At 40.2% G+C, this 27,585-nt stretch overlaps 1 protein-coding gene across 2 annotated transcripts in view; it reads right to left on the reverse strand.

Moving 5' to 3' along the window:
* Positions 1–16,134, reverse strand: part of TRPC7 (transient receptor potential cation channel subfamily C member 7) — a 64,868-nt gene extending 48,734 nt beyond the window's left edge. For both annotated transcript variants that reach the window (XM_051631479.1, XM_051631478.1), the window contains exons 1-2: positions 16,117–16,134; positions 7,833–8,610 (exon numbers count right to left, since the gene is read on the reverse strand). In XM_051631479.1, the coding sequence (XP_051487439.1) occupies positions 7,833–8,610; positions 16,117–16,118 (780 nt within the window). In that variant the 5' untranslated portion in view covers positions 16,119–16,134. The remainder of the gene's footprint in view (positions 1–7,832; positions 8,611–16,116) is intronic.
* Positions 16,135–27,585: the final 11,451 nt, after the last annotated feature.

The following is a 27,585-nucleotide window of genomic DNA, read 5'->3' on the forward strand; positions in this document are numbered from 1 at the left end:
GTGGCCAGGATCCAATTTTATGTGACTGCTCAGTGGCTAGTGCTGCCTTTGGAGTTACAACTTCCATGAATAATGGTCTTATTTTTCCCAGATGCAGATGTGGGTTGTAGATGGCTGAGTTACACCCTTCACTGTGAATCACAACTTCTACTGCTCTGCCTTACTGCAAGTAGACATATTTGCAGATACACATTTGTATTTTTTTCAAGACTCTTCCAGGCTTCGCAGCTTTGGCACCAGTTCTAAACCACCCTGAAAAGCTTTTGAGATTTTCTTCTCATGCAGCATTTTCAAACTGTTTTGTTTGGGCAATGTGCCAGGCAAAGAATGATTTAATCACACAGAAAGAGCACTTGCAATAAGGGCTCTCAAAATACAGAGGGTATTTCTTAATTTATAAATATTTATAAGAGAAGAATACATGAGTAACAAATTCAGGGGCTTTCTCTTTAAGGTCAGGAGGGTTTTCTACATTCATTTTCCACAGTGTGTGCTACACATCCATAGAAAGAAAAAAAAAATAATCTGCAATTAGTTAATTTAGCTCTCAGGACAAATCCAATGTAGTATCTACTATCAGTGGGTTTGTCGCTGAAAAAGAACAGGATGAAGAACGTGTTCCTCATGTGCAGAGGGAGTCCCACTCAGTGAGCCAGACATAAATTTCAGCACAAGGTTTAAACATATTCTCCTTCTCCCAAGCTATTTCCATTATCAATTTTAATTTCCTTTCTAATTATGATACCTTATTTGTTCCAACAATAAGTTAAAATTTTAATAACGGGAGATTTGTTTTTCTTCTTCATTGGGCCTCAGTTCTTTCCTGTATGGTCACTTGGGTAATTGATTGTACTTGTATATGAATTAGTGTTGTACATGTGTGTGTGGGGGAAAGAATCATAGCTCTAAACACACATTTTCAAGGCAGCAGAGAAAATGGTCTTTTAGGTGAGAGGGGGAAACTAAAAAAAGGGAACAAACAGTGTTTTTTTAAGGCTGAAAAAACACCAAACTGCATCTCTGACCTTGTCACTAATAAAAAACAATCTTCTCATTAAAGACTGACCAGGAAAAGTTCATATCCAAAAAACCTTTTAAAAAGTTCTAAAAGGTTATCAATTAGTATCTTTAGTGATAACAGTTTTTACCTTTTCTGCAGAAGCATTAAACTCTTTTTACTTCATGTGGCAGAGTAAATGCATCAAGTAACGTACACTTTTTTGTCCTTTCTCATGAATCATGCATATTTAATTAAAAATCCAGAAAGACAGTCAAGTTTTTGCTTTTAAGTACTGAGATGGCTTCAAAGGCAGCAGGGACTTCCCTTGGAGAAGCCAAAGGTCCTGCAGTAGCACAGAGCCAACAGGAGAAGCAGAAAAGCTAATTAGAACAGGAATTGCAACACTAAAAGGGTCTGAAAGGAAAGTTCTGGCCCAGCCAGATCAGAGCCCAGGGCCATCAGGCATGAATTTAGGATAAAGCAGAAGAACCCAGGGGCCTGCTCTTTCAGTGAGAAATTTAGCCATGAAAGTCACAAGAGGGAGTAGGGGAAAGGGGTGCAATGGGAAGAGGTGTTTTTTCCTCCCTAGCAGCTACTTGGGGAAAAAAGCAGGAGGAGAAAGAGCAGTTGCTTCACAGCCACATACAGGAGCAAGAGAAAATCTCTTGGGAATAGTGACCATTTGTATGCTAAAATGTATTTATAATGGTGATGCTTCATTTTCAAAACAGGAGTGAAATAAGATTGATGATAACTGTGCAGGAGAAAATAAAAACAGAATTTTAAGGGCACAAATTCTGAATTTCCCCTCTGTCTTCTCTTCCTAAAACCCAGGGAAGTGAAACAGCATAAAAAAGGAAGATGCACAAGTAAAAAGACACCCTTATAAACAGTACAAGCCCTGTCTGGAAGGAAAAAAAAAATTATTAAAAAATAATCTGGAAAATTAAAATTAAAATCTGAAGTGAGACCAGCTAATAACAATAAACCTCAAAGCCATCAGCCAGCTTGCTGAAATAATAAACATGACTCATAAAAGTGTTCCAAAACATATCAGAAGCAAGTTGTCTGCCAGAGGGTGTGTTGAGGTGAGAGATTAGGAAGGGATAAAAGGATTAGTCAGGGAAGAACGAGTTAGAGTGGAAAAACTAAGTTATTGATTTACAGGAGTGTTCATGGGCTAATTAGGGAGGTTCCTACAACTATTATTATTATTATTATTATTATTATTATTATTATTATTATTATTATTATTATTATTATTATTATTATTTTAATGGGAGCTGAATCTCAGAGGCTCTATCAAAACTGAGAGTAAACAAATCTAAGAGTTTGTTCAGTTCAGGAAGGAAACAATTTCTAAGTACAGTCTCACTGGTTTGCAGCCTGATGGGTTTCAAGATTTTTTTCTCTTGCTAAGTTCACTGCTAGCCTTCAATCTCATAAAAATAGTTCCCCTTCCTCCTCTTTTACTTCCCAATGTTTTCTGCCCTTTCCTGTTTCTTACCACTTGTTTGAAAGAGCAATAGCCTAATTATGATTTTTAACTCTATCATGTTTTTCATGCTAAAGTGTTTACCAGTCAGAACTGCAGAGTTCTGTAGTCAACTCTTCTTTTCAAGTTTTCTTAAGCCTTAAAATATATACATAATATATTTATAATATTATTTATATTTTTTTTTTCTTTATATACCACCCAGGCTTACTTTCTTACAAATTTTAAAATAAACTACCTCACCCCTCCCATTTATTTTATATTTGAAGAACTACACTCCTGCCACTAAACCAAATTTCACCAAGTTTAGAATCATGGAACAGAAGGGACCTTAAAGATCATCTAATTCCAACCCCCTGACATGGGCAGGGATACCTCACAATAGATAGAACCAGGTATTCCAGTACTTACTGCTTTGCAACAGTGGGACAGTGTCATGCTTAAGGTGCAGGATCTGTTCCTAACTCCTCATTTGCAGAGATAAAGCCAGAAATACTGAAAAAAATTATGAACTCATTTCTCCTTTCTCTTTAGGCCAAGCACGTCCTGTGAAGTTAACAACTGATCTTTAGGAAAAAAAAAAAAAAAAAGATGGACTGACTGACTGTAGCAAGGGCTGGGCTGCAGGAGTGCCGGGTCATCTCTAGCAGACACTAGTCACTGAGTCTCCAGGGCTGTTTTGCTTCTCTTTCAGGATTTAGGGATTGGAGCCTCAGGTGTTTTACATTGCTGCAGCCCCAGAGAGACAACAAGCATTTCCTAGCAGGCATATCTCTGTAAGCATCTCCACACTTCACTTGCTGCCACACAAGCCACCACTCCCCATGAAAAGGGTTGCAGCCAGCTGAGTCTGAGCATGATGCTCACCACAGGAGCAGGCTCTCGGTGAGGGGCTGCTTTTGGATTCCAGTGGGTTGTTTTTAGAGAAAGGACAACAGTAAAAAGAAAATTGACAGCAAAAGGCAGATAATTTAGGAACAAAACATGCTCTGCTGTAGTAGAAGAACTGACAATGTTGGTAGGATTGATAAACAAAGACCACACACCGTATGTCTTCCAGGTTGTGGTTTCCATCATACCTTCAGTAATATTTTAATCAACAGGAGCCGAGATGTTATTTACCAGTTATGGTGGGTGAGATCTTTTAATAGCCTCCTTTGCAACTGTATAACTTGTCTAGATTGCTAAATGGAATGGATCTGCTGGTTGTCTTCATCACAAGGACATCTCTGGGCATGCACAAGCATGTAGTCTAATCTGGGAGTGTGCAAGGCTGTAAAACAGACCTGAGTGTAGAGTGGGATCTCACCAGGAACGCATAGTTGTAGCTTTCAAAAAGAGGAAACAGAACTATTGTTTGGCATTGTACTCACTGTTTTCAGGAGTTATATTGTTACATTAAGCCTAATGCTGCTGTTACAGACAGTTGCAAGGGCATTTTCTGCAGACTGTGCTGGAAATGTAGCTCCTAAGAGGTTTGCTGGACATATAAATATGATTCTGTTGACTCTGCTTTTAATATTCCAGTCTTAGGAATGAGTCACCTGACTGAGGACAGCTGGTAGCTGTGAACACACCTGCATATGGCTTCACACCAAGGTGACATGAGGAAAATTGATTTCTGTGGAGCAAAGAGGAGAGCAGCTCTCACCAGCCTGGCTCATGCGTGAGGACCTGTTCATATGGACAAATCCTGGCTACTTTATCCACATGGGAAGCAACATCGAGCTTACTTGCATGAGCAGAACAGCCAGAATATACTGATAGATAAGAGAAGGATTATTTGGCTTATGACTCAGGCCCAGGATCTGCCAACTTTTAAAGGAATGGGAGGATACAAAGATTTTTTTCAATTTGAGTAAATACACAGCATGGTCCAGTATCTTCAGATGCTTAACATCTCGTTTTGCAGTCAGCTGTGTTTAACACTCAGCTCTACTTAGCTGTAAAATATCTTAACATAGTATGAGACATATACAAACTGATTGGGAAGTCTAAATCTACAATTTGCCTAAATTCCAAGATGGCATGCCACTAGTCACCATGCTTCTGCAGACTGTAGGCAAAAAAAGAAAACTTTTTTGCAACATTTTGACACTAGAGAATTTAAGGGAAAAAAAATGAAATTGTATCTATGTGGATGTAACATTTTCCTACTTTTTTTTTCCCCTCTCATCAATAAGCACTGCAGAAGCTGACATTTTCTTGGAATAATGACACAGCATCACTGATCCAAACCATACAAATTGTTGTAAATGCAGGGACAGATTCTCATCTTCTCTGGCCTCATGTAAGCTTAAGTGAAAAAGTGCTGATTTGCCCCAGGAAAGGATCTGCTCCAGTAAACCCATCAGAATTACTCAGTTCTGACATCTTCCCTCTTTATTCCCTCTCCAAGCCTCCACTATTATTACTCTCTCAGCATGTGGGAAGTCACATAGCAGCTGACTGTCTTGACCTTGCTTTTGAGCCAAAATCAACACATCAGGAAGGAAGTTCAGTAGGGCAGGATATCTGCTGCAGACTGACAGCCAGAACATCTCCTGGCTGTTAAAGACCTGTGGGTCGGTCAACAGAAAAGCTGCTAAAGGCCAGCAGTGTGAGCTAACATGTGTCCAGACTTCCATTTTCACCTTCAGGACACTCCCAGACTACTTTGGGATGTGTGGTATTTATGCAAAGATGTTTCCTGAAAACTGCAACACACAACTGAACTTTAGCAATTTAGGGTGAGATCAATCTACTCAGCTTCTGCCACTGCAAAAAAGAATTAATAAATCATTTCCACCTACCAATCTATATTGGAGTCTTTCAAACTGCGACCAACCAAGGATAATGCAACTTTTCTCCTTTAGAGTGGTTTAGGTGGCTGTTTTGTTTCACCTTTTGTATCTATACAAAGATATAATTCCTCTAAAGTATGTGATGTACTCTGAAAACTTGGTGCATGCACTGGCTCCTCAGTCTGGTGTGCTGCATGGTGTTATTGCATAAGGGATTGAGGGCAGCAAGCAGCAGGTGAGAGGCACTGCAGTGCTAATTTAATTATCTCATGCTAGGAGTTTCTTCAGAGGTAGGTTATCTAGCCCTTAATTACTATTTGTCTTCCTACATTATTAAAATCTTACTCATGTCCTTCCATTCCAAGGACTCTTTGTACCTCCTGAAAATTGTATTGCTAAGATTGCTTATAACTAACTATTCTGCAATAACCCCAGCTGATAACTGTATAAATCTGGGCATGATTTCTAATTACAGAACTTTAAAATAAAAATCCAAAAGTCTAGGAAACCATTATTTTAAGGCAGAAAAAAAAAGAAAAAAGAAAAAAGAAAAAAAAAAGAGTCCTCTGGAGCTTGTCTGATTAAATAAATTTTCATAATATGTGGGCTTCTTAAATACAATTCAAGCAATTGCATTCTTTTCTAGAAGTAAATTCTCAGAATGTCATGTTCTCTGAAAAAACCCTACTGTTTTATTAATACCTATTCTACATCACACTGATTATGTTAATAAGCATTTTTGCATAAATACATATATCTGAGAAGTTTTTTTTCTACTGAGAGGACATTATAATCTTGAGATGATTCTTATTTCTGGAACCATTTATAAACTAAAGGAATATGAAACCTTTAAGCTCAGTAGTGGTGTGGGTACTCCTGATGTACTTCACTGACACACATAGCTGTGCGTTGCACAGACCCTTCCAACAAAGCCATGAAATGGGAAAGCCTTCCTGGAAAGACAGCAATTGGGCAAAGTTTCTAATGATTTTCATAGTTTGATTAACCCCAATCCATTTGTCAGTGCTGGGGAGATACAAAAACCATGAGACTATTTAACATTTGATTGCTTGTTTGCTCCTGGAGGATTCATGTACCCACCAGTGCCAGTCTAGACCAGGCTGGCAGCCCTAGGAGCAAAAGGAGGGATCCTGGTAGAAGCAGTTTTCATTTTCAGCAGCAAGAAACTTACCAGAACTGCCAGGGCATGCAATCCTGAGTTGGCTCATTCTCCACATAATATACATTTTTCTACTGAAAAGAAGCTGGAACATTAATAAGATATGGATGTTGTTACCTGTGGGGGGGTGAGCCCACAGCACCTTCACACTGGAGTAACCCCAGCTCAAGAAGCCAGATTCACTGAACCCAACCAGGCTGCTTTACTAGGACTAAACACTGTGCAAGTAAACACTTCATCTTTAGTGGCTGTGTCCTTCCAATTCTGATTTACATGGGTAAAAAGAGTTTTTGCAAGATTTTGCCCTGACTTTATTGCCTAAAGAGCTCAGTGCTTTGAGTAGTTCTTCCCATTAGAGACTCACTACAGAGTTGCAAAGGCAATAGCTTAAGAACATGCTTTCTTGTCAATTTTAAATTGCAGAGAGTATAGCTACAAATCCTGAAACAAATGCTTTAACACTTGAATAATTTTCTAAATGAAAAATAATGGATTCCTGGCAGGCATCCTACCCCAGTTTACTCACAACATTTATTTCATTACCCCAGTGTCACTGATCGTGATTGTAGCTGCACAATAGTCATAAGTCAGAAAGCAGCCTTATGTTGCTGACTGAGCCACTGAAAATGAGGTTTTTTGTGACTAATTTATTTTAGAAAGGGAGACAATGCTATTTATGTCATGGAGATGACATAGAAACTAACTTAGAAAAGTAATGCAAATGACATTGGACATTTATAAAGCATAATGATAATGGAAACCTTGAATAACTTGTAAGTTCTGCAAGTTCCACTGTTATGTTTGGCACAAAGATAAACTGCATTAACAGCTGCTTGATCATTCTTTCCCCCTTTTTTTCTTGAAATTCATCATATACAGATGCAGTACTAAACCATTAAGATGCAATGGAATTTAAAATATTTTACAGAGAAACAAATGTGCTTAATTTATACCTTTTGTAATTGTAACAGAACTAGATGTACTAGTTTCTTATTCAATTAAACAACCTCCAGAGCTCTGCCTCTATAATAGATGGCTCAATTAAAAAGACTTACCTTTCTTACAAAAAATTAGTCTCCATTTTTGTAATAATCTCATTTTTATTCCTGCTGCAAATGAGATTCTGAGCAATCACAGTGTGCAATATGAAAACTGAGTAAGGCTGGCTCTGCTCTAGCATGTAATATTCAGCTTCAAATATATATTAACTGGAAAAGGCACAAGGATCTGAATCTGTGTGTAGCCAACACATCCAGCAGTGTTTGTAACTTCTGCTTCCTCTCCCACCCCCTCAAATGCCAAACCAAGACCTGATCAAACATACAATATCCTGAATATATTCAGCCCAAGAGAAAAGGCACAGGGGTAAGTTACCTTAAACTCAGTTTCAATGTTGGCTAGTCTGGCCAATTCATTGCTAAGCTCTAAAGCTGTGAGGACAGGGTCTTCACTGGAAAGGGACAAGTAAGCAGCACTGGCTAATCCTTTGTAGGCATTCATTCTTGATCGAGAGTGGCTGAAGGAATCTTTCCTCTGCTTCTCGATACATTCATTGCACTTGCAAAAATAGTCGTGTGGCCTTTCAATCCGCGCGCCCTTTAGAAGTAAGATGTGGACAATTTCATACTCCTGGCAGTGGGCAGCAAGTATGATGGGGGTAATGTCATGGGAGAACCGAGTTCCGTCTTCGTCGTAGGCATAAAAATCGTCATCTCTCAGTTCCTGCTCCAGGGGGCTGAGTGTGAGTCTCTGCCCTTGTGCAAATGCTGGATGGTTCAATATTGCTTCTACAATGCGCACGTATCCTTTGCTGATGGCTAACAAAAGGGCATCTCCAACTCGGGCAAGATTCTCCTTTTTGAGGAGCAGCTCCGTCACTTCCAGATGCTCATTCCCTACAGCTAACTGTAGGGCATTTTGTCCCATGTAATCGACGCAATTGAAGTTCAAGGTTTTGGATTCCTCCAGCATTTTGCGCACCACAGGAATGTTGCCATATTCTGCAGAGTCCAGGAAACGTTCCTCCTCTGGAGTCAGGCTGGTGCCTTTCTCATTGAACATGTAGGCCGGGCCCCGGATGGCCTGTCGCCGGCCCTTCTCCCGCAGCGTGGTGTGCCTCCGGTGCATGGCTCTAGAGCTGCTGCTTCTCAACCTGCAGAAGAGCAGAAAGGAAGGTTGCTTATATTCTTGGAGATTCATAATCTCACATAACCTGAAACAAGTTTAGAAATGTCTTGTTACGATCAGACCTTGCTAGCACAATGTGTTCTGGGGCTGTTGTTGAAAACAATTTAGTACACACGGAATAAAGTCAGTTTTCTGAACAGTTTGTTTCTCTTCTGACTTCTACACCTTTCTGGATTTCAACAAGAATACACATTCTTCACTTGAGAAATAGGAAAAAAACCCAGAATAATATGTGAACACTGTTTTCCACTTTCATTGTTCAGAACTTCATTACACAGTATTTAGGAATGAGATCCATAACATAATGGTTCTCCTGATTACACCTCTTGAGTTTCATCCTTGAGGGCACAAGGTAGGCTGAAGAAAGTGAGCAAGACTCCCCTTTTCAATAGACCTCAGATCAGGTGAATAAACTGCTCCATAAAGCCAGAAAACACGTTTCTAATTTTAAACACACAGTAACCAGGATAAATATAGTGCATATTCTGCTAAGATTCAGCTGGTACAAGAAAACCACCTATTCACTCACTGCCTTTTTCATGCTACCATTTTTCTGTTTCCTGAACTAAAGCAGTTTCATGAATGACTCTAATTTTCTCACTGAAATACAGTGGGCAGCTACTCTAAATACAAGTACCCAAATCCAGAGGCCAGTCTTGAAAAAACACAGGGATAATTCCTACTTTAGTGCCACATGACACCCCAGTAAGCATCTTTCAGAGAGCTACTGCAGAAAGAGAGCAGTTATGGGGTCACAAACAGAAGGCAGGCAGAATGGGTCATTAGTTTTCCCACTGATTATGTAGCTGAAATGCCATCATATGGAGCTGGTGGGATGGGGACAGACCAGTCATACTCTGCCTTCTCTGGAACCTTCAAAGAAAACTATGTTACATGCTACTGGCCTCAAGGGGTAAACACCCATTTGTAAAATATGAACTGATATCCCAGATCTCTCTGTCTCTTTCAGACATTCATACTTCTCATTCAGTGTCATCTCCATGATGCTCTTTTTTCTTTTTATTGCAGTAGCATCTCAACAAAATCATAGTCTCTCAGAGTCTAAGTCCCTAGAGTCAAATGTCATTTTAAGCCCAGAAAATGTACAGCCTGACTAAAAAGGTACGAACAACACCTCTCACAAAAACGCACTTGCAGTCAGTCCTAAATCACTTGGGTAAAATTTTCAGGAACCTCTAAGATGCAATGGGCAGATGTAACAAATAAGCAGGTGTCAATGCTCAGCAGGTGTCAAAGGTTCATCTTGCCATGCTCCATCTGTTCTCCAAGTCATTTTTGACCTTCAGCGAATGAAAAGTTCATATGTTGCTCTGAAAAAAATACTAATGGAGTTTGAAAGTGTCTGAATGATGAGAGGGAAAGGTGCCAGGGGATGAAGTGGACCAAGTACATTTTCTTCAATAACATGTTCTTTGGGAGAAGAAAAGAGTAAGGTGATCTAGCAAAAAGCTGGGAAAACAGAAGGCATCAGAAACATTCAAAATACCTAAAGTGCCAGAACAAAGACATTCTCAAGGTAGCGGTTTTTTATGGAAATAACCTATATAGATACATCTATCACTTCAATTCATAGTTTTTTACCAATCTAGAACAGAAAGCTACTACTGAAAAGTTTCAAACAAATTTTACAGCAAATATGTAGCAACTAGACTAAAATCAAAACCTAAAAAAGCAATTTTGTGACTATATAAAGTGAGGTTCAGGAATAAGAATCTCTCCCCCTAAGCTTTGATATATCAGTATAATGACTTAATAAAAGCTGAATGAAACAGAACATATCAATCATCCCATGCTCTGCTGAGAGATAAAGTGCTACATGTATCTGAAAAGCAATCCCTTCCAATGTGGTTGAAAGTTGAAGAAGGACACAGAGATAAGAAACATAACAATAAAGAAGAAGATATGGTTAAGTAAATTAATTCTCAAGACTGCAAGATTTTTTTCTATGAGAAAAACCAATAACAGCTAAAAAAAAATAACATTCCTGTATCTAACACCACCAAGGAGACAGAGGTCTCTAAAGCACCAAAATGCTTGGGGTAAAACTGGGACCTCTTTCAATTCAGCAGCACAAGTTCCACTGATCGCAGTGGAGTCCAACTTTTGCAACCACACCCCATGTCCCCAGCAATTATCTTTCAGCTCAGAAATAGTGAGGCCAAGAGGACCAATGTGCTTAAAATGAAGCATTTAACCACATGCCAAGGTGCTTATCTAAACTGGAGCCCATTTCCTTAGATATTCAGGACAGCATTTCATTTTTAAACTTGCACTGAAGTCTTCCTGAGTTCAGGTAAGAGCTGTGCAAACAAACACTTCTGAGATAATCACTGTGTTAAATGGGGACTTCTAGTACCAGAAAGCACTTCACACATTTGCAGTCCTGGGATTTCATGCATGATAATTTTGTGTGTTTAGCAACCCAAAAGGATGAGCTGGTGATGACTTAAGCAACTGTTGCTGGGCTCGAGGAGAAACTGATCCACCTCCAGTAGCTCAGTGATGACCCATGAGTGAGGCAGGATTGCACATGCCTACATATTTTAGGGCAGATAATTGGAATCACTTCTGCAAGCTGGAGAAATTCCACTGAGCTTTTCTGATGTTCAAAAGCTATTTGTTTTTATGTTCTAAAAATGTTGTATGGTAAGATACTTGGCAACCTTATATTTGTTGTTATGTTTAATGGCCAGTACTGGAAGCAGCTCAGAAATATGGAAGATTTCCAGGAGTGAGGAGATATTTTCCTGATGTCTAAGTAGAATTCTGGATAATTTTGTCTGGGTATTTTTGTTTTGTTTTGTTTTTTCCCTCTTAGAAATCTTTTATCTCTTAATATGTTATTGCCTTTAAATGAGAATCCAGATAGGTGGGAAGGATAACCTTACAATTATACCCAAAGTAAACATAAAGCTACACAAAATATTATCATTGGCCCTGTTCTGAGGTTTTTGACCAGGAAAGGAGGTTAGAGTTTGGCCTAGAGCTAATTGACTCCAGTTTGTTGTATACATAACATGCCAAAAAAAGGACCTTCATTTCACTTTCTGCAGCTCAGAGGGGGAACAGGTTTCATACACTGTTCCTAGCAACATAAATTGCATCAGAAAAAGAGGAAACAGAAAAGCACACCTGCTCTCTGAGAAGATAATGACTATACAGCATTTGTCTTACAATAAGTGTTCTGCAGGGACTTCCCTACAGCAGAGTTGATCCTCACTGCCTGCAGGTAAGGGCAAGAGCACAATAATTCAGAGGGCTCCACCTCAGATGAACTATGCCCCCTTCTTGCTCACGAGCAGAGAAGAGCAGTATCTCAGGTATTGTACTTTATCATTGTTATAGAGAACAGGAGATGAATTAAAAATATATATACTTTTAACTTGGAATAATTTAATGAGAAATGCTCAGCATTGAATTCTTGTTCTGAAAAGAAAGTTATAATTATATTTGACCTGAACACTGAATCGTGATAGCACAGTGCAGAGTAATCTCTGCAGTAGCTGAAGATCTTGGAGACTGAGCCCTACTGTAATGTCATGACTGTACTTGACACTTTTTCTGTTCTGCTTTTCAATTATGTGCAGGCAGTTTTAGAACTAATCATATTTACTGAGTGCATGTAATGTGCCCCCTTAAAAGCAAAACAAAACAAAAACCAACTTGATTTCATTTATCTTACCATTTTTGTTTAAAGGTGCTTTGCATTGAAATGACTCCATATTTGCATGTTTTATTAAGACAGCTCGTGATCAAATTCATCAGGCCCTGCAATTAAATAGTGTGTTTTTCTAGGAAAGAATGCCAATGTATGCAATGGTGTTGGAGAGAAAATGTTCTGGGAAAAACAAAACACAAAGATTCAGGGCCCAAGTGCTGCTTGCAGCAAAGTGCATCCAGCTTTAGACAGCCAGGGCAGCTGTAAGGTGTCTGGACTCCTGTAGTGAGAAGAGAAGAACAGCAATTTCTGAAAAGTGATTTAGCTCTTAACTAATAATCTTCTGGGAGCATCTCAGCTTCTGATAAAGTGGCTAAGACGAGGTCCTTGCAACAGGCACTGGCAGTACCAGGCACTAAGACACTCAACAGCTGAAACGGGAACATGGAGTAACAGGACATTTGTTCTTAATGTGTCTCAGGAAACACTGCTGAAGGTGAAGCTCTCTGGCTGTGCAGCCACACGCACCTACCTGCTCTGAGAGCCAGACATGTAGGACAAAGGAGACATAGGAAGGAAGCTGGGCTGCTTAATATTGAGCCTACCCCAGCAAATGTCTCTTCTCCCCAGTCCTCTGTTCCACAGTGCTCCAGATCATGCCATGCAGGACCTTCTGTTGCTTCTCTAGTTGCATGCAAGGACCTCTGGAGGGGCAGGGCTACCACCTAGAGCTAAGGCTTAGAGAAAGCTTTCAAAGGCTTAAATGCCTTAAAAGCTGAATTAGAGTTTTTATTCAGAGCTTTAAACCAGAAATTTCAAAGCACATAGGACAGGCTGAATAGTATCTGAGTTTTTGAAGTCTGAGGTTTTTTAAGTCTGAATAGGTATGGAAATCAATGGGCACTGGGCACTGCAGCAGTTCTGGAATTCTCAGGTGATGTCAACCTTTCCTTGTCTTAAAGCCTAAAAATTGAGCAGGGCATTTACAAAGGCAGCTTTAAGAACTTATGGTCTCTGACTGCTTTATGCGTTTGCTTTCACTCAGTGGAGAGAACTTGGCAGGAGTCTCCCTGTGCCCTTTCAATGGCCTTTTTTGTCCAGAAACTACAGAAGCTTAGGACATGTAACCATTACTATGTCCTCGTCAGGTAAAGCAACCATCAGAGTAGGCTTTGATGAGACATTGGATCTGTCTTGTTGAAAAGGAAATATAGGCTTTTGAAAACCATTTTGAAATCACTGCTCTTGGTTCCTGCAGAGCTTCAGGAACTGTCAAATTGACACTTACTATTTTTCTTTCTACTTACACCAAAATTTCTATAAAGAATTATTCAAAGGCTGCAGACTTCCTGAGGCCTCTTTGGAATTACCACAGCTCTTATATATCAAATGGAGTATTTTCCTCTACTGACCCTTGCTTCCAACACAGAAATCTTGATCATCCAAGACATGCTATGAATATGAAAAAAAAGTAAGGAAATTAAGTTCTACAAGCAGACACATAATAATATAGAAGTGCATCCATTTAAAAGAGTAATGGTTCAGAACAAAAATAGTTGTGACTTTTAGTTAAATAATTTGTAATGTATTTTATATCAAACTCCAAACTTCAGGTCAGGAGCACAGACTGAACACAAACTGCACACACTCATGATCCTGTATGGAAAAGGCTACTTTGGTGTTATGTGTAGGCACATATTACCAGAGCACTCTCATACCCTCTTTAATTTTTCTCCAATTTCTTCTAAATCTCACCTAAGCCAAGATATTATCCTTTAAGAGAAAAGTGCTAAGTGTCCTTTTTCACATATTGCTGACTTCTACACATGTACTTTCAATATCACTTGGGGTGGTTGCCTTTGATTGACAGCAGCTTATTTCAGAAGTTCTATGCCTTGAAGCAATAGAATCATGATGACAGAATGGTCTGGGTTGGAAGGGACCTTGAAAATCACCTAGGTCCAAGCCCGCTGCATGGCCAGGGACACCTCCCACTAAATCAAGCTGCCCAGAAGCCCATCTAACCTGGCCTTGAACACTTCCAGGGATGGAGCTTCCACAACTTCCCTGGGCAACCTGTTCCAGTGTCTTACCACCCTCACACTGCAGAATTTTTTCCTAATGTCTAACCTAAGTCTCCTCTCTTCCAGTTTTAATCCATTGCGGGAAGCAATATTCTCCCCCCACCACTCCCACTGTTCATGTAAATAATGGGAAGTTATCTTTCAAGGTCAAACTTTGAAAAAAGGTTTTTCTCCCTGTGGAAATACAGGTGCAGACAGCAAAACCACACCTTCTCAAATCCCTCTAAGAAACAGCAGGGTTAGACACATTCAGGAAGACAAACCATGCCTCTCGTGTCATTAGAGGATGCTGATGAATGATACATACTAACACTCCCATCCTCTTCTTGTCATTAAGTGTAATATCTGAGGCTACTAACCTAGAAACACTGAGAACAGACGATCAAATCTTTACTAGCATCTGAATCTTCACATCCTCCCTGATCTCTGTGAGAAAGGGGGCACCTCTGCCCTTTGTTTGAAAAAAGGAAATGGAGTTTGGCTTTCTAACCAGCTGTCTTTCACAAAAAAACACATCCACTACTTCTCAGCTGTCTCACCCTCTCATTTTTATAAACTAAACATCAACATTTTCTTTCCTGTTCTGACACAACCTCATGCACCAATACAAGACTTTTCTAACAGGACAGACTGAAAAACAATCATCTTGGTTCTGGTATTCAGGTTCTTCTTGTTTTATAATATATGTACTGGTTGGTTTTTTTTCCTTCCTTCCTACCTTCCTTGCTTCCACTTCATGTGTGGTTGTGAAGATGACTGATTATTACAAAGGAATCATAGAACACGTGAGATAGATGTATTCAAATAAAAATTGTTTTTATATTCTCTTCCACTGTCCATTCATTAACATGTTTGACCACCAAATGAACTGCCAAGAACGAGTCCCACTCTTTTAAATCTGGCTTTGGAACTAGGATTAATTCACCCTCACTGTTGAAGCACTTCAAAACTCAGGCTCAGATCATACCGAGGATACAACAGAGGAATATCTGTTCATTCATAAATTTTTACTACTGAGCAATGAAAAATATTTCGAACTGTGCAAGCAGGGGGCAGTGTAACGTTGATCTTCAACAAACTTGCATTAAAAAAAAATAAAGAAAAGCTCTGAAAAGAACCGGTAATCTCGTTTCTGGCTGTGTTTAAATTTTTGCCTGTGTTTAAATTTTTGCCTTTTCATTGCTCACTTCATAATTATTTCAAGACAAAAAAAAAAACAACAACAATAAACAAATCTTAGAAGGACTCTTGACAACCGTTAGACCCAGCAAACTGCAACAGATATGACACGGGTTCCCTTATTTACATCTCTCATTTTTCCTCATTTTATCCTGGCCACATTGTTGCCAGAGAAAACAAACCCTTACAACATTCATCCCACACCAAGAGAAGTCAGAAGGGTGGCTCCAAACCCTGCAGCTGCTAACAGACAACAGCCCTTCGAGGTACACTGACACCGAGCATGTTTGCACAAATGCCGAGGGTAGCCAGCCAAGCCAAACCAATTTCAGACGCAGCCACCCACCTACTTCACATCAGCCCGTACTCAGGTTTGTAGGAGACCGAGTGGCAAGGAGACACCTCAAACCCCAACAACACTTCCCAGCGCATAACACTGGACCGGCGTTAGAGCCAGGGCACCTCTCAGAGGAGCTGCAAGCGGCAGAGCCCCGCAGCTCCCGCCGCTCCCCGCGCAGGCACCGCTTACATGTGCGCGCCGGGGCCGGCTCCGCTTCACTCCAGCGGCGCGGGGCGGCCCCACATGGCGCTGTCCGCGGTGCTGAGACGCCGCTGTCCCTGGTGCTGAAGCGCCGTTCAGCGCGGCCGGACGGGGCGGGCGCGGGTGGCGCTGCTGGAGCCGCCCGCGGAAAGGTCGAGACGGCGGCTCATCCTTATCCCCTTATCGGTGCCGCTGGGGCAGAGCTCCCCGGGAGCGCTCAGGCTTCGCTTCCTGGAGGAAGCGCCTGCTGCGAGGCTGGCATGTGAGTTGCGTTGTCCTCCCCGTCTTCCCTCCCCCTCTCCCCACGCCGTTATCCTCCTGTAGGGCTGGGTCCAAGGTTGTTTGGTTTTTTTCGGTTCTCCTCCTTCTCTGCCGGAGCTGGGCGAGTGCCCCGGCGCCCTCCCAAGGGCTGCCCCCAGAGCAGGCGTGACAAGAAAGCCTTCCTGGAGAGGGCAGGGCTGCCTGCAGGCTGCCCAGCGGGGCGGGGGGCTCTGTCGGGAGGCTCTCCCTTCACAAGCCTCTCGTTTGCCTCATCCGGCTGTGCCGCCCCTCCGCTGGGAGTGGTTACTGCTGCCTCTCCCCGTCTCCCGTGGGCAGGTTGAGATCGCTTTCTACCTTCCCTAGGAGAGCCTGTTTCTTAGGGGATGGCCGGGGAGGGGTGTATACGGGAGATGTGGGGGGAGGAGGAGAGGGAAATTAAACCAATAAGCAAAATAATCAGGCAATGCAATCAATTCCCTCTCTTCCTCGGCAGAGGAGGGCTGCCAGAACACCAACTTCAAACTGCAGCTGGTGGTGCCGGTGCACCCTTCTGCTCTCTGTCCCGAGCTGTACGAGCACATTGTTATTTCTCAGATCCCCACAACCATCACTATCTTCACAACCAGTCCCCCCACCCCCCTCTCCTCCCGCACAGTTCCAAGCCACAAAGGGCTCCCCAAGCCCGTGACCTTCCCTGTCCTTCCCCATCCATGCAAGTCCCCTGCCCACCTGCTCCTCCTTACCTGGATGTGGGGATCCTCACCACATCACACACCCTCAAGTAGCACCAGCTGCCTCACCTGGCATGCTGCCTCCAGGAGTTTAAGCCTGAAGGAAACTCTCTGCTTGGAGAGGTGATGGTGGGAGGTGCAGGGCTCTCTGAGCAGCACACAGGTAGAGTGAAAGATATTGATTTTCCCTCAAGTCATCCCTCTCCCACCCCCTCACAGCAACGGGTGAAGTGAGGGCATTTATTAAGGGGAGATTTTTTCACCAGCTTTCCATCTCAAATCTGTGTAATCAACTTGGCTGAAGTTGTTATTTGATTAAAACACCAGAGGATAATGATAGGCACGGGTACTGACCCTTTTAGCCACTGAGAGGTTGGTGTGGTTTTGGTAGCAGCACTAGAAGAGCATCCCAGACTATGCCTTTCAGAAACCCATAAAGGCAGTTGTTGCAGGGCTTTCATCCCACATCCCCAGACAGTTAAGTTACCTTCACCAGTCTGAGATGTGCTTACAACTGTGAGGAGGGTGAGCCTTTCGCTGTTATCTAGAGGTTATATGGCTTGAACAAGGGGGAGAGTGTATTAACCTCCAACTGTTGTGAGAGGCACCCGTATTGCAGGATTCACTGTCCTCTGGTTTGACACTGTCCTCTCCTCTAAAATGCACTGGCTGCTTTATCCTTGCCTCCACCTATGGCTTCGCTGAGAAAGTTAAAAGGGCCCAGCTGGGTAAACTTATGAGAAGGATTTGGATGCTACCTGGTCCAGGCGAGAGCAGCATCCTTTGGGGAAAGTCATCCTGTGAAAAGAAAAAAATATACAAATATAAAAAAGAGAGACTCCACAGCTATATACTCACTCATGTTGTTGAAATAGGTTTGAAATGCTCCATTGTTACACAGACAGATCTCTTACACAGCAAATCTATTTTTCTAAAAAACATACTCAAGCCCCAGAAATGGCCAGCTCTCAGAATTATCAGAAGGACCTTCTTAATAATCTCTAAGTCAAGAGCTTACTCAATAAATCTGCAGCTGATGAAATACTGACAGTATTCCCTATTGCAATTAATTATCTTAGGTCAATGCATGTGAAGGGAAAAAGTGGGAGAGGAAAAGAGAAATTGAGGAAGTCTATAGCCTGGTAATATCCATGCATTTACCATGAGGTTCTCAACTTCAACAAGTTGTCTTTCTTCTTGTTTAGCTTTGCATTTTGCTCTTGCAACAGTTTCATACAAAAAGGGTGTGCTGAGAAATCTTTTTCTAATATTATACAAAATCCTTCTGACTAGAGTCTCATTGACTAACGAATTACAGAAAACTTGTGGGGTTTCTTCTGTACATCATCAACAATTTGCATTGTTATACATTGTACCAAAAATGTCTTCACTGGGGGCAAGAACCATTCTTCCATGAAATAATGGATTTGTTATCTGCTTCATTTCACCTGTATCGTTAAATGTTGCACCCTAACAAAACCAAGCAAGCATATGTTCCTCTGCAGGAAGAAAAATAAGGAAACAATGAAGCCATTTTAGAAGTTGTGGAGTTGTGTAGTTATGACATGACATTGAATGAAAGAAATAGGGAGACTTCAAATTCTTCTCAAGGTTTGTAGTTCTGAGAGCTTTTAAATTCTCATTGAGCTCAGTATTCTTTTTCCTCAAATATTGCACTCCCAGACATATTGCAGGAAGAGAATTGCATGAGAAAGCCTTAAAAATAATGTAAAGTTCTACTTTTGTTTGCTCAGGGCTGATGTTTCAGAAGTTATTCATATGCCAGCAAAAAATACCAAAGAAAAGGTTTTTTTGGGGGGACAGGTTAAATGAAATGGAACAAAAAGACTCAGAAATCATGGTATTAAACTTCTGATTCATTTTCAGAGTATTTAATACTCTAGTACTTCAGGAGTGACCTCTCTGCTCTCTCTCAACCATTTCCACTGTTCAACCCCTTTACTGCTGTCACAACCAGAACAGGCCAGAACACAGGTGGAAGTTCAGCAAGGATTTGTCAGAAGAACCTTCACTTCCATTAATAAACATTTTTTCATTATAAATCCCTTTTTTTTTCCCCAGAGACTTCCGATTTATTTAGTCACTGATAACCTTGACTTGATCCTTCAAATACATGTTTTGAGCATCAACTTCTCAAACTAATCATCTCAGCTGAGATTAAAACATTAACTACAAGAGACATGGGCAAGCAAAAACGTATTTCATTCCCTACCAAGTCCACATAGAACTAGCTGCACTAACTTTCTATTACTTATAATTAGATATTAGCACACAGGCCTATCCTCCATAACCTTAAAAATTCAATAAGATAATTTAAAAACATCTAACATGTATTTCTAGGTGCCAAAGGCAAAATACTCCTTTATATCTTTATATTACTTTTACCATCTCATGAATTTTCTGTTCTCCAGAGCTACTGGTGATGCTGACTGGCAGCTCACAGGTATCTATGAATAGTAACCCTGTTGGCTGTACAATCTCATCTAATATCCTTCCATATGAAAACAGTGAAATAAATGCCAAAGTGTCCTCATATTAGAAAACATAATCAGTGGAGTACAGTGTAATTACTCAGGCTCTGTCTAGCTGTGAACCACTGTTTTATTCCCTTTTATTCACTTTTCTCTTTTAACTGCTTCTCTTACTGACCTAACAACTTCACAAGAACTTTACTAAGTCTAGCAGAAATCTACCCCAACAAAGATAAAATTGATCAAACGTGATCCCTCAGGTAAGAAAAGCAGCAGGGGAACAAAAATCATGAGCTGATTAAAGATATTACCAGCAATAGGATTGCTCTGACCAGTGGCTGTTTCTTTTAACCCATTTTTATTTCAAGTACAATTTATATGATAATCAGACATTAAAAGTAAATGATCCTTACATGTCAAAAGAGAAGCCTTGTTGATAAATTGGACAGTTAATGTTTGAATCAGAAGAAACGCTAGAGTACAAATAAATGTGTTTAATTTCTTACAGAACCTCATTCCCATTATAAATTAAAGTTATAAATATAGTGAAAAATATTGCTTTGCAATTTCAAAAGCTGGGGAAGTTTAAACTGGAAAGATAGAAATTCTGTTCCTTTCTTCTACTAGACATAACTTGTGCCTTTTCTTATATTACAGACTCATCTCCTTCTAAAAAAATTATTATTAGGTTTTGTCCAGGTCACATAGCAGTGGTATTTCTATACATATCTTGGTAGATAGGGTTGCAGAGAACATTGTGCCTGTTTTATATTTTTTTTATGCTCATTCTAAGAGCAGTTACTGTCCTTTATTCTCCAGGACATTGCCTGGTGTATATCTTCGCTGCTCACAGAAGTACATCTGCACATATTTTAGGATTTGCAACATACATACATTATGATGTTGAACATCTGCAAACCTCAAGCATCAGTTTATCAAAAAAGTGTTTCAGTTTCTCCATGTTTCCTTAAACTTTAAGACAACAAATGAACAGATGCTTAACTTCAAGCGTCTGCTCAAAGCCATACTCAGGTTTGTCCTCATGTTCAAAGCCACACAGATGCATGTGTATGACAACAAAGAACAGACCTTTTCTCTGTAATGACACCAATTCTTTACACTTTGAATTCCTGCTGATTCTGAAGGTCAGGATGGTTTCTTCACAAATTTAACCAAAGCTTTCTAGAACCTTTCTGATTTTCTTTACCTTATTTCTATTTGCTATTTAATTATTTTTGCTCACCTTTTCTGCATCTCAACCATTGCTTCATTTCCCCTGAGGGTAAAGGTTAGGGATGAGCTGCCAGATGGTCACTCTTACACTCGGGTGTATATTAATTTAACCTTGAACATCTCCCATTTCCCTTCTGAATCCTTTCCCTCTGCTGTCTTTTTAAATCAGATTTCATGCAACACTTCCTGCATGCTTCCCAAATATGTTTGATTTCAAACCCCATGGCCATTTTTCCCCATGATACCTTCTTTTTCTGGATCCCACTCTAATTGCATTTGAAAGTCAGAGCATATGTCTTGCACTCACAATGATTTCTCATCTCAAATTTTCTACTAATCTATCCTAAATTACTTGTATCTCAATTAAATATTATCCCCTCCAGAAGTATCATATAACAGGACAAATCTAGAAGGATTTAGTCAAGCAAAAATTTTGATGAGGAAGGAAGATACAGGAACTGAGGAGCAGTAGGAGAAAATGTCTCGAGTATAAGAAATGAATATTGATTTTATGTCCAGGTACAGTTAATTATCTGTTTCATTAGTTTATTTCCCTCAGATCTTCTTCTTTTTTCTTTTTTTCCCTATAACATTCTGTTCATCTTTTTGTTCCTTTGTTCACAGTATTGTAAATTGGTATAATATAAAGGAAAAAGGATTTTATTCTAATTGCAAGAAGTTTTACGTCCATTAATGCCAAACCTTCCTCTGTGAAATGAAATAAGTACCTGTGGGAAAAGAACTTCACAAATTACAAAATTGCATATAGTTGTGTGATTAGTACAGAGAGAATTCACAGTCATCATGTGATTTTTTTCCTTTTCTTTTTTTTTTTTTTAATTGCCTTACAAGTATTCCCATGGACAAGATTATTGGTAAGAATCTTCCCTGAACCATTGTATAGACAGAAAAATCAATGTGAGGCTTATTACTATTTCCTTTAAATGGGAATTAATACCCACAGTGAAGAGCTGAAATAGGAGCCCTGAAAAAGAAGAATGTGCTTTTGTTGTTTAGAGAGAACCAAAAAAAAATCTTTATATACGGAATATTTCAAAAGGGGGAAAAAAGAGACATCAAATAAACCTAGATATCCAGTGTAAGAATCCAAGCAAAATGGGAAATTCCATTTTCAGAAATTGTTTTCTTGCAGAACAGAGAATTACAAAAATCACAACTGATACTTTTCCTGCCATTAATTGTAGTTCTAGAGAAACGCTTTTGATTCTATGATGGTAAGATACTTTATACTTATTGATACTATCTGATTCTTGACCTTAATCTTCAAAAATATCATAGTTATAAAGTGGAAAAATGCAAAATAATTGTGTAATAACATCTTTTTAAAGCACATTTAAGCAAGTTTTTTTTAAAATAGCCACTTTCTGGAAGCTGTTATTTCAACACTAAGTTTTCAGTTCAGGTTCAAATTTTGAGAACAAAAATGTTCTTTGCTTTTTCAACCCCCCAGAAATACACACTGCTCCCAGCCCTCCCAAAACTCTGTATTTGTGCTGCCCCTTTGGGGATGAACATAAACTGCCAATGCCAACCCAAACCCTCAGCTGGGCCATGCTTCTCCTGCAGCCAGCAACCAGAGGTTAAACAGTCACAATATCAAAGCTAGTTTTCTCCTCCCCAACGTTTCATCAAGGGTAATTTGGAGTAACTTAGTGCTGCAGGGTAGTTGAGTGTAGCTTTGAACTCCCACAGGGACCATCACCAAGGCCAAAGAGCAAGAGAACATAAGTGTGGTCCTCATGAGCCTCTTGTGCAGAGACAAGGTCCCGAGAGCCCAGAGACAGCTACACTTCACAGTTTCACAGAGGAAATTAGATAACCCTTCAGGATGGCTTTTCAATTTCTTCAAGCCTTTGAGGAAGCCACGAAACAGAACCAAGATTAACTGTGCTTGTCTAAAAGATGATTTTCCACCTAAATGTTTGGGCACTGGAAACCATACAGTGTAGGACAAGTGATGATCATCTTCATTCAATCTTACCCTAATTCAGAAGAGCCTTAAGTAATACTCCAAGCTACAAAATGGAAAAGCTGCACCCTTGAAATCAGGGGTTTCATTAAATTTTCACTTCAGGACTTGCAAACACAGAGTTCAGACTGTGCTAGTGACAGCTAATGTGGGACACTTTAGCACCAACACTGCTAGTTCTATAGGTAGCAGCCTGTGTGTTCTAAAGCAACATACCGTGTGTCCTGGCCTTGAGAGACAATATCTGAAAACATATCTGGTTTGGCCTTTCTTCCTCTCTGGAGGATTGCTGTAAACAGTGTTATCACCAGCCCAAGCTTTTCTGAAGCACATCTGCTTGTGGACGCTGAGGTGATGCCAGTGTGCTCAGAGTTATCAGCTACAGCAAGGCAGCTGAAGGTGAACTTCACAGCAGTACTTAAAAAACTCCTCATCTCAAAAAAACAGAATATCTGAAATAGCCATTTAAGATATTTTAGAACTAAGAAAGTCATTAGAAACTTATCCAGGACTGTCAGTAACCCCCCAAAAATGGTTATTCCTGGGAACAGCACAGTGTGATCAGCACTATTTGAGATCAAGGCTCTACAATGGCCTTTTATGGCTTTAAAACAGTGACAACTATGAAGGATTGGCTCATACACATGTCAGTCTCTCTATCTGAAGGAAACAAGTCTCGAAATATCAAACAATTTCATATAGGAGACTGAAGTTCCTCTCAGCAGCCTGTAGAGTCAAGAGGAAGAGGTGAAAAGATTGAGGTCTTGGGTAGGCAGACCCACCACTGAAAGCTGATGATGATGGAAAGATTTATTAAGTGCACCAAATTTAGCCTGGAGCAATCCCATGCATTTTCCAAAGTGTTTGACATATTATGTCTACTCACTGATTGAACAAAAGAGAAAATTAACAAAGATGCCAGCTCAGTTCACAAAACCACTACTGAATTCCTTGTCCCCAGTATGTTGAAGTCAACAGGCTCCAGGCACTGGGTTTATTTCATTTGTTCCTTCTGTCTTTGACGTTCCATCCCAAAAGCTTTCATCTCTAACCATTTTTCTTTCCTTAAAATAAAAGCCACAACAGAAGGGCTATTCCATGTAACGTTGCATCACGTGCAGGATGCAGCTTAGATTTGTGGATCCCTTGTCTTAGTTGGTATTTTCAGTACAGAAGAAAAGATGAAGGAAAAAAATATGAAACACCACAGCTCAGATTTGTCTGGTGAGACCCTGCCAATGTCCTGCCATGTTGGCTTTGTCAAGCTCACACATGGACGTTGTCAGATCTTCTGGAATCTCAAAACCACCCAGAACTTAGCAATATTTTAATATGTTCCCCAATCTGATACTTGCATAAAATGAATGTAATAGTAATAAACACACACATATATATGTCAAAGCTGGGAAATTTCCTGCTTTTGGTAAATACAAAAGGGAGATTAGGAGGAGGGCTTCAAGTATCCTCACTACAAGAGGGTAGTTCACTTTGTCCCCTACACTACCAGCTTGCCCACAGAAGTGCTAAAAAGGAATTAATAGTCTACATGTGATATTGAGGAAGAACCTGAAACAAATCTCAGCACAAACTGAGTAAATAAAATCTCTTTTGAAACTTGGGAAAGCTCAGATTAATCTGTGCTATTATGGAGAGAACAAGGAGTGTTGTCTTCTCTAAACCTTGACTTATGGGCATATCAAGGTGGTGGTGACAAGGGGGGATGAGGACCTTTCTCTTTTGTTAAAAAAACAATTTCAAAACATCTAATACATTTAATTACAATGTGGCAGTGTGAGGAAATAATCAAGAACATTGAAATGTATTTGGGATGACTCAAAGACTGACAATTTATTTCATGCAGTGATTATCCTCAAAAGGCAAAGTGTTCAGGCACCTTCTTATGTCAATGGTCAGAAATTGTTTGCAGAAAATAAACAAATCACTCAACCTTCTGAAATATTTAATAAAGAATATTAATGACATGACATCTAGACTCTGATCTTCAGATGTGCCTAACAAAATCCTTACTTTCAGTGACACAAACATCAGCCAGAGAGACATTGTACATAGATTGTTATCTTTCTGAGTCTATTTCCTAATTCAGTAAAGTCTATTTTTCTTCCAAGGACAAGTTTATTTGTCCAGTAAGATAACCTTATATCTGTCTGAAAAACACCCACACAAGGAAGGTATTACATAAACATTAATCTGGAGAATAATTTAAATAGTTATCAGTATTAGATACAGGATACCTGGCTTCCCACACTCAATTCTATTATATGCTATAAGTGAAATACTGCAGATAATAAATTCACATCAGATCTCTTTTTGAAGGCTAGGACTCAATTACTTGCCTTTCTTAAGCACCTATTTCTAGTTTTGCTCCTGCCTTTGCTTCCGCTGTCTTGGATAAGAGAAGCTCAAGAAAGGAACAGAGCTCTTCCTCTTCCTTTAGCTCACCTTTTGTGCTGTACACCAAAACTTAAATTATCTCTCTTATCACTCTCAATGCTGTCCCTGCTAAATGGGGTAAGCTCAGAGATAAGAGTTTCAAGCTCTCAGTGGGTTTCCATATTCTGATTAAGGAGTTGCAGCCTTCATCAGAGCATCTTCCCCCTGTTGGCTGCAAACCAGGACTGCACCCAGCACCACCCTGTCCTGCAGCCCTCCTATCACCATCACTGATTCTCCCTCGTCATTCATGGTTTCATCAATGACTCAGCACAGGCAACGTGAAGTCTGAACTTGGAGCACATATCCCTATATTCTACAGGATACTGGCAGGGATGGGAGGCATCATATTCAGCACGGGGAGTTATTTAACTCTACCATAACATGGCAGCTCAGAAACCCTGTTGCACACCTCAGCTCAGCAATGTTGAGTGGGAGATTTTACACTTCTAAACCTTTGTGATCACTGGTAATCAGCCACACATTGGTATTATCATCGCTGGGGTTCTTGCCTGGTACCCAAGCAAATCAAAGACAAATCAGCCTCTTAACATCTGTGCAGCAGCCTGGGGATGAAGGGGTTAAGTACCATGCAAGTTCCTTCAACAGGGGACTGAAGTAATCTGTAACGTTGCTGGGCCAGGGCACGCACGCCAGTGAGTCAGTGTGGATGCCAATTGCCTTCAAATACATTTCTATTCCATTGCATTTATTACCCCTGATGTATTTTCTTCTCTTCATGTGCCTACAGCACGAATTTCCTACTGTTTACTATTCTGGAAAATGAGCTTTTTTAATTATCCCCTCAGAGCATCTGAAATGCACTTTATTTTAAAGGCAAGAGTGTTTGAGCATGCTTGAAACTGCATGTGTTGTATCATGCTAAAAACAAAATATCAATACTATCACCTTTGAGAGTCAGGAAAATAGGTCTTTCATTCCATCATGTCAAGTACAGCTGTAATTCATTTAAAATTATACTAGTCATGCTTCTATTTTACAAGGAAGGATGCAAGAAAGATCCATGAAGAACAGAGACTAGCCAAGCTACACTAGCACAGGAAAATGGTAAAAACATTATATACCTTTCAAACAGTGCTGAAAGGTTTGGAAATCTTTCTGGCCTTTCACATTCTGGATTTCATGTCATACCTTTTGTGAGCCTAACTGGTAAGATAAGTACTTCATGCTTGTAACTCTGGTTTTTAATCTATGTAATGATCAACTGTGACACTAACGAATCGTTCATGAAATCACTGAGCTTTGAGTAACTTTTTCACCTATCAACAATGGAGACACAGAAACAAATATTTGGAGCAACAGTGGATTGATTATTGCACTAAACTCTTTTTGTAAAACATCATTATTGAAGTGTAATGCACACCGAGCATAAGGCAATATATAAGAGCACACACTGAGCCCAGGAACAGTAATACTTTCTAGAACACATCTGTAGTTATTTAATAGCTCTGCTACCTACTGCCATCCCTGCCCTTCAGAAAGTGATAGTACCAGCTAAAGAACATAAATAAGAGAACATTTTCTTCTTTAACTAGACATTTATTTGTCAAAAAAATGTCATAGTTGAAACAACAGTGAAAAACAGGTTCTTTGTGTCCTTACCTATTTTCCTTTCCTGTGATATTAAACTTGGACGCCAAGATTAAATGCACTATTTATTCTTCAAGCAATGCCAGAACCACACGGGTAGGTGAGCTGACTGCTGCATGTGGTAAGAGCAGGAAAAAAATGAAAGAAGATTCCTTTGTCTCACACAGAGCTCAGGCAGATGACAGCCTGGCAATGTATGCATGGGTTTGCCAGGGCAAACTTCCTTTAACCTGCTTTGTTTTGACTATTTATGAGCCTTTTCTTTAGACCCCAGGTTTTAATTTTCTCCCAAGATTAAAGCAATGAGCCCAGAGTGAATCTCATGGGGTCACACATACTCCATACTGACATTGTTGTACCCAAACCTGCCCCTGCTGGCCTGGCAGTATCTGTGAGCTGTGTATTCTTGAAAAAGCCAAAACTCTCCAGATCATATTTTAAGCAGGTTTTGATTGTTTCCTTTGTACTTACAGCCAAATGCCCTCCTGACCAGCCCATTCCTATTCTGGGGAAGAACTTCCCTTTCCTCTCAGCCTGGCCCCACTGCTGGCTGCATCACAGCACAGTTCACACTCATTCCTATGAAGATACCACTTCCCTGGTAGAGTCTGTGCTGTTCACCTCCCTCCTCTATTTACTATTCAAGTCAAGCAAGCAAGACAAGCCCTGAATTACGAGATTTAATTAA

Source organism: Apus apus, chromosome 13 (genome assembly GCF_020740795.1).
Source record: "Apus apus isolate bApuApu2 chromosome 13, bApuApu2.pri.cur, whole genome shotgun sequence".
Classification (NCBI taxonomy): domain Eukaryota; kingdom Metazoa; phylum Chordata; class Aves; order Apodiformes; family Apodidae; genus Apus; species Apus apus.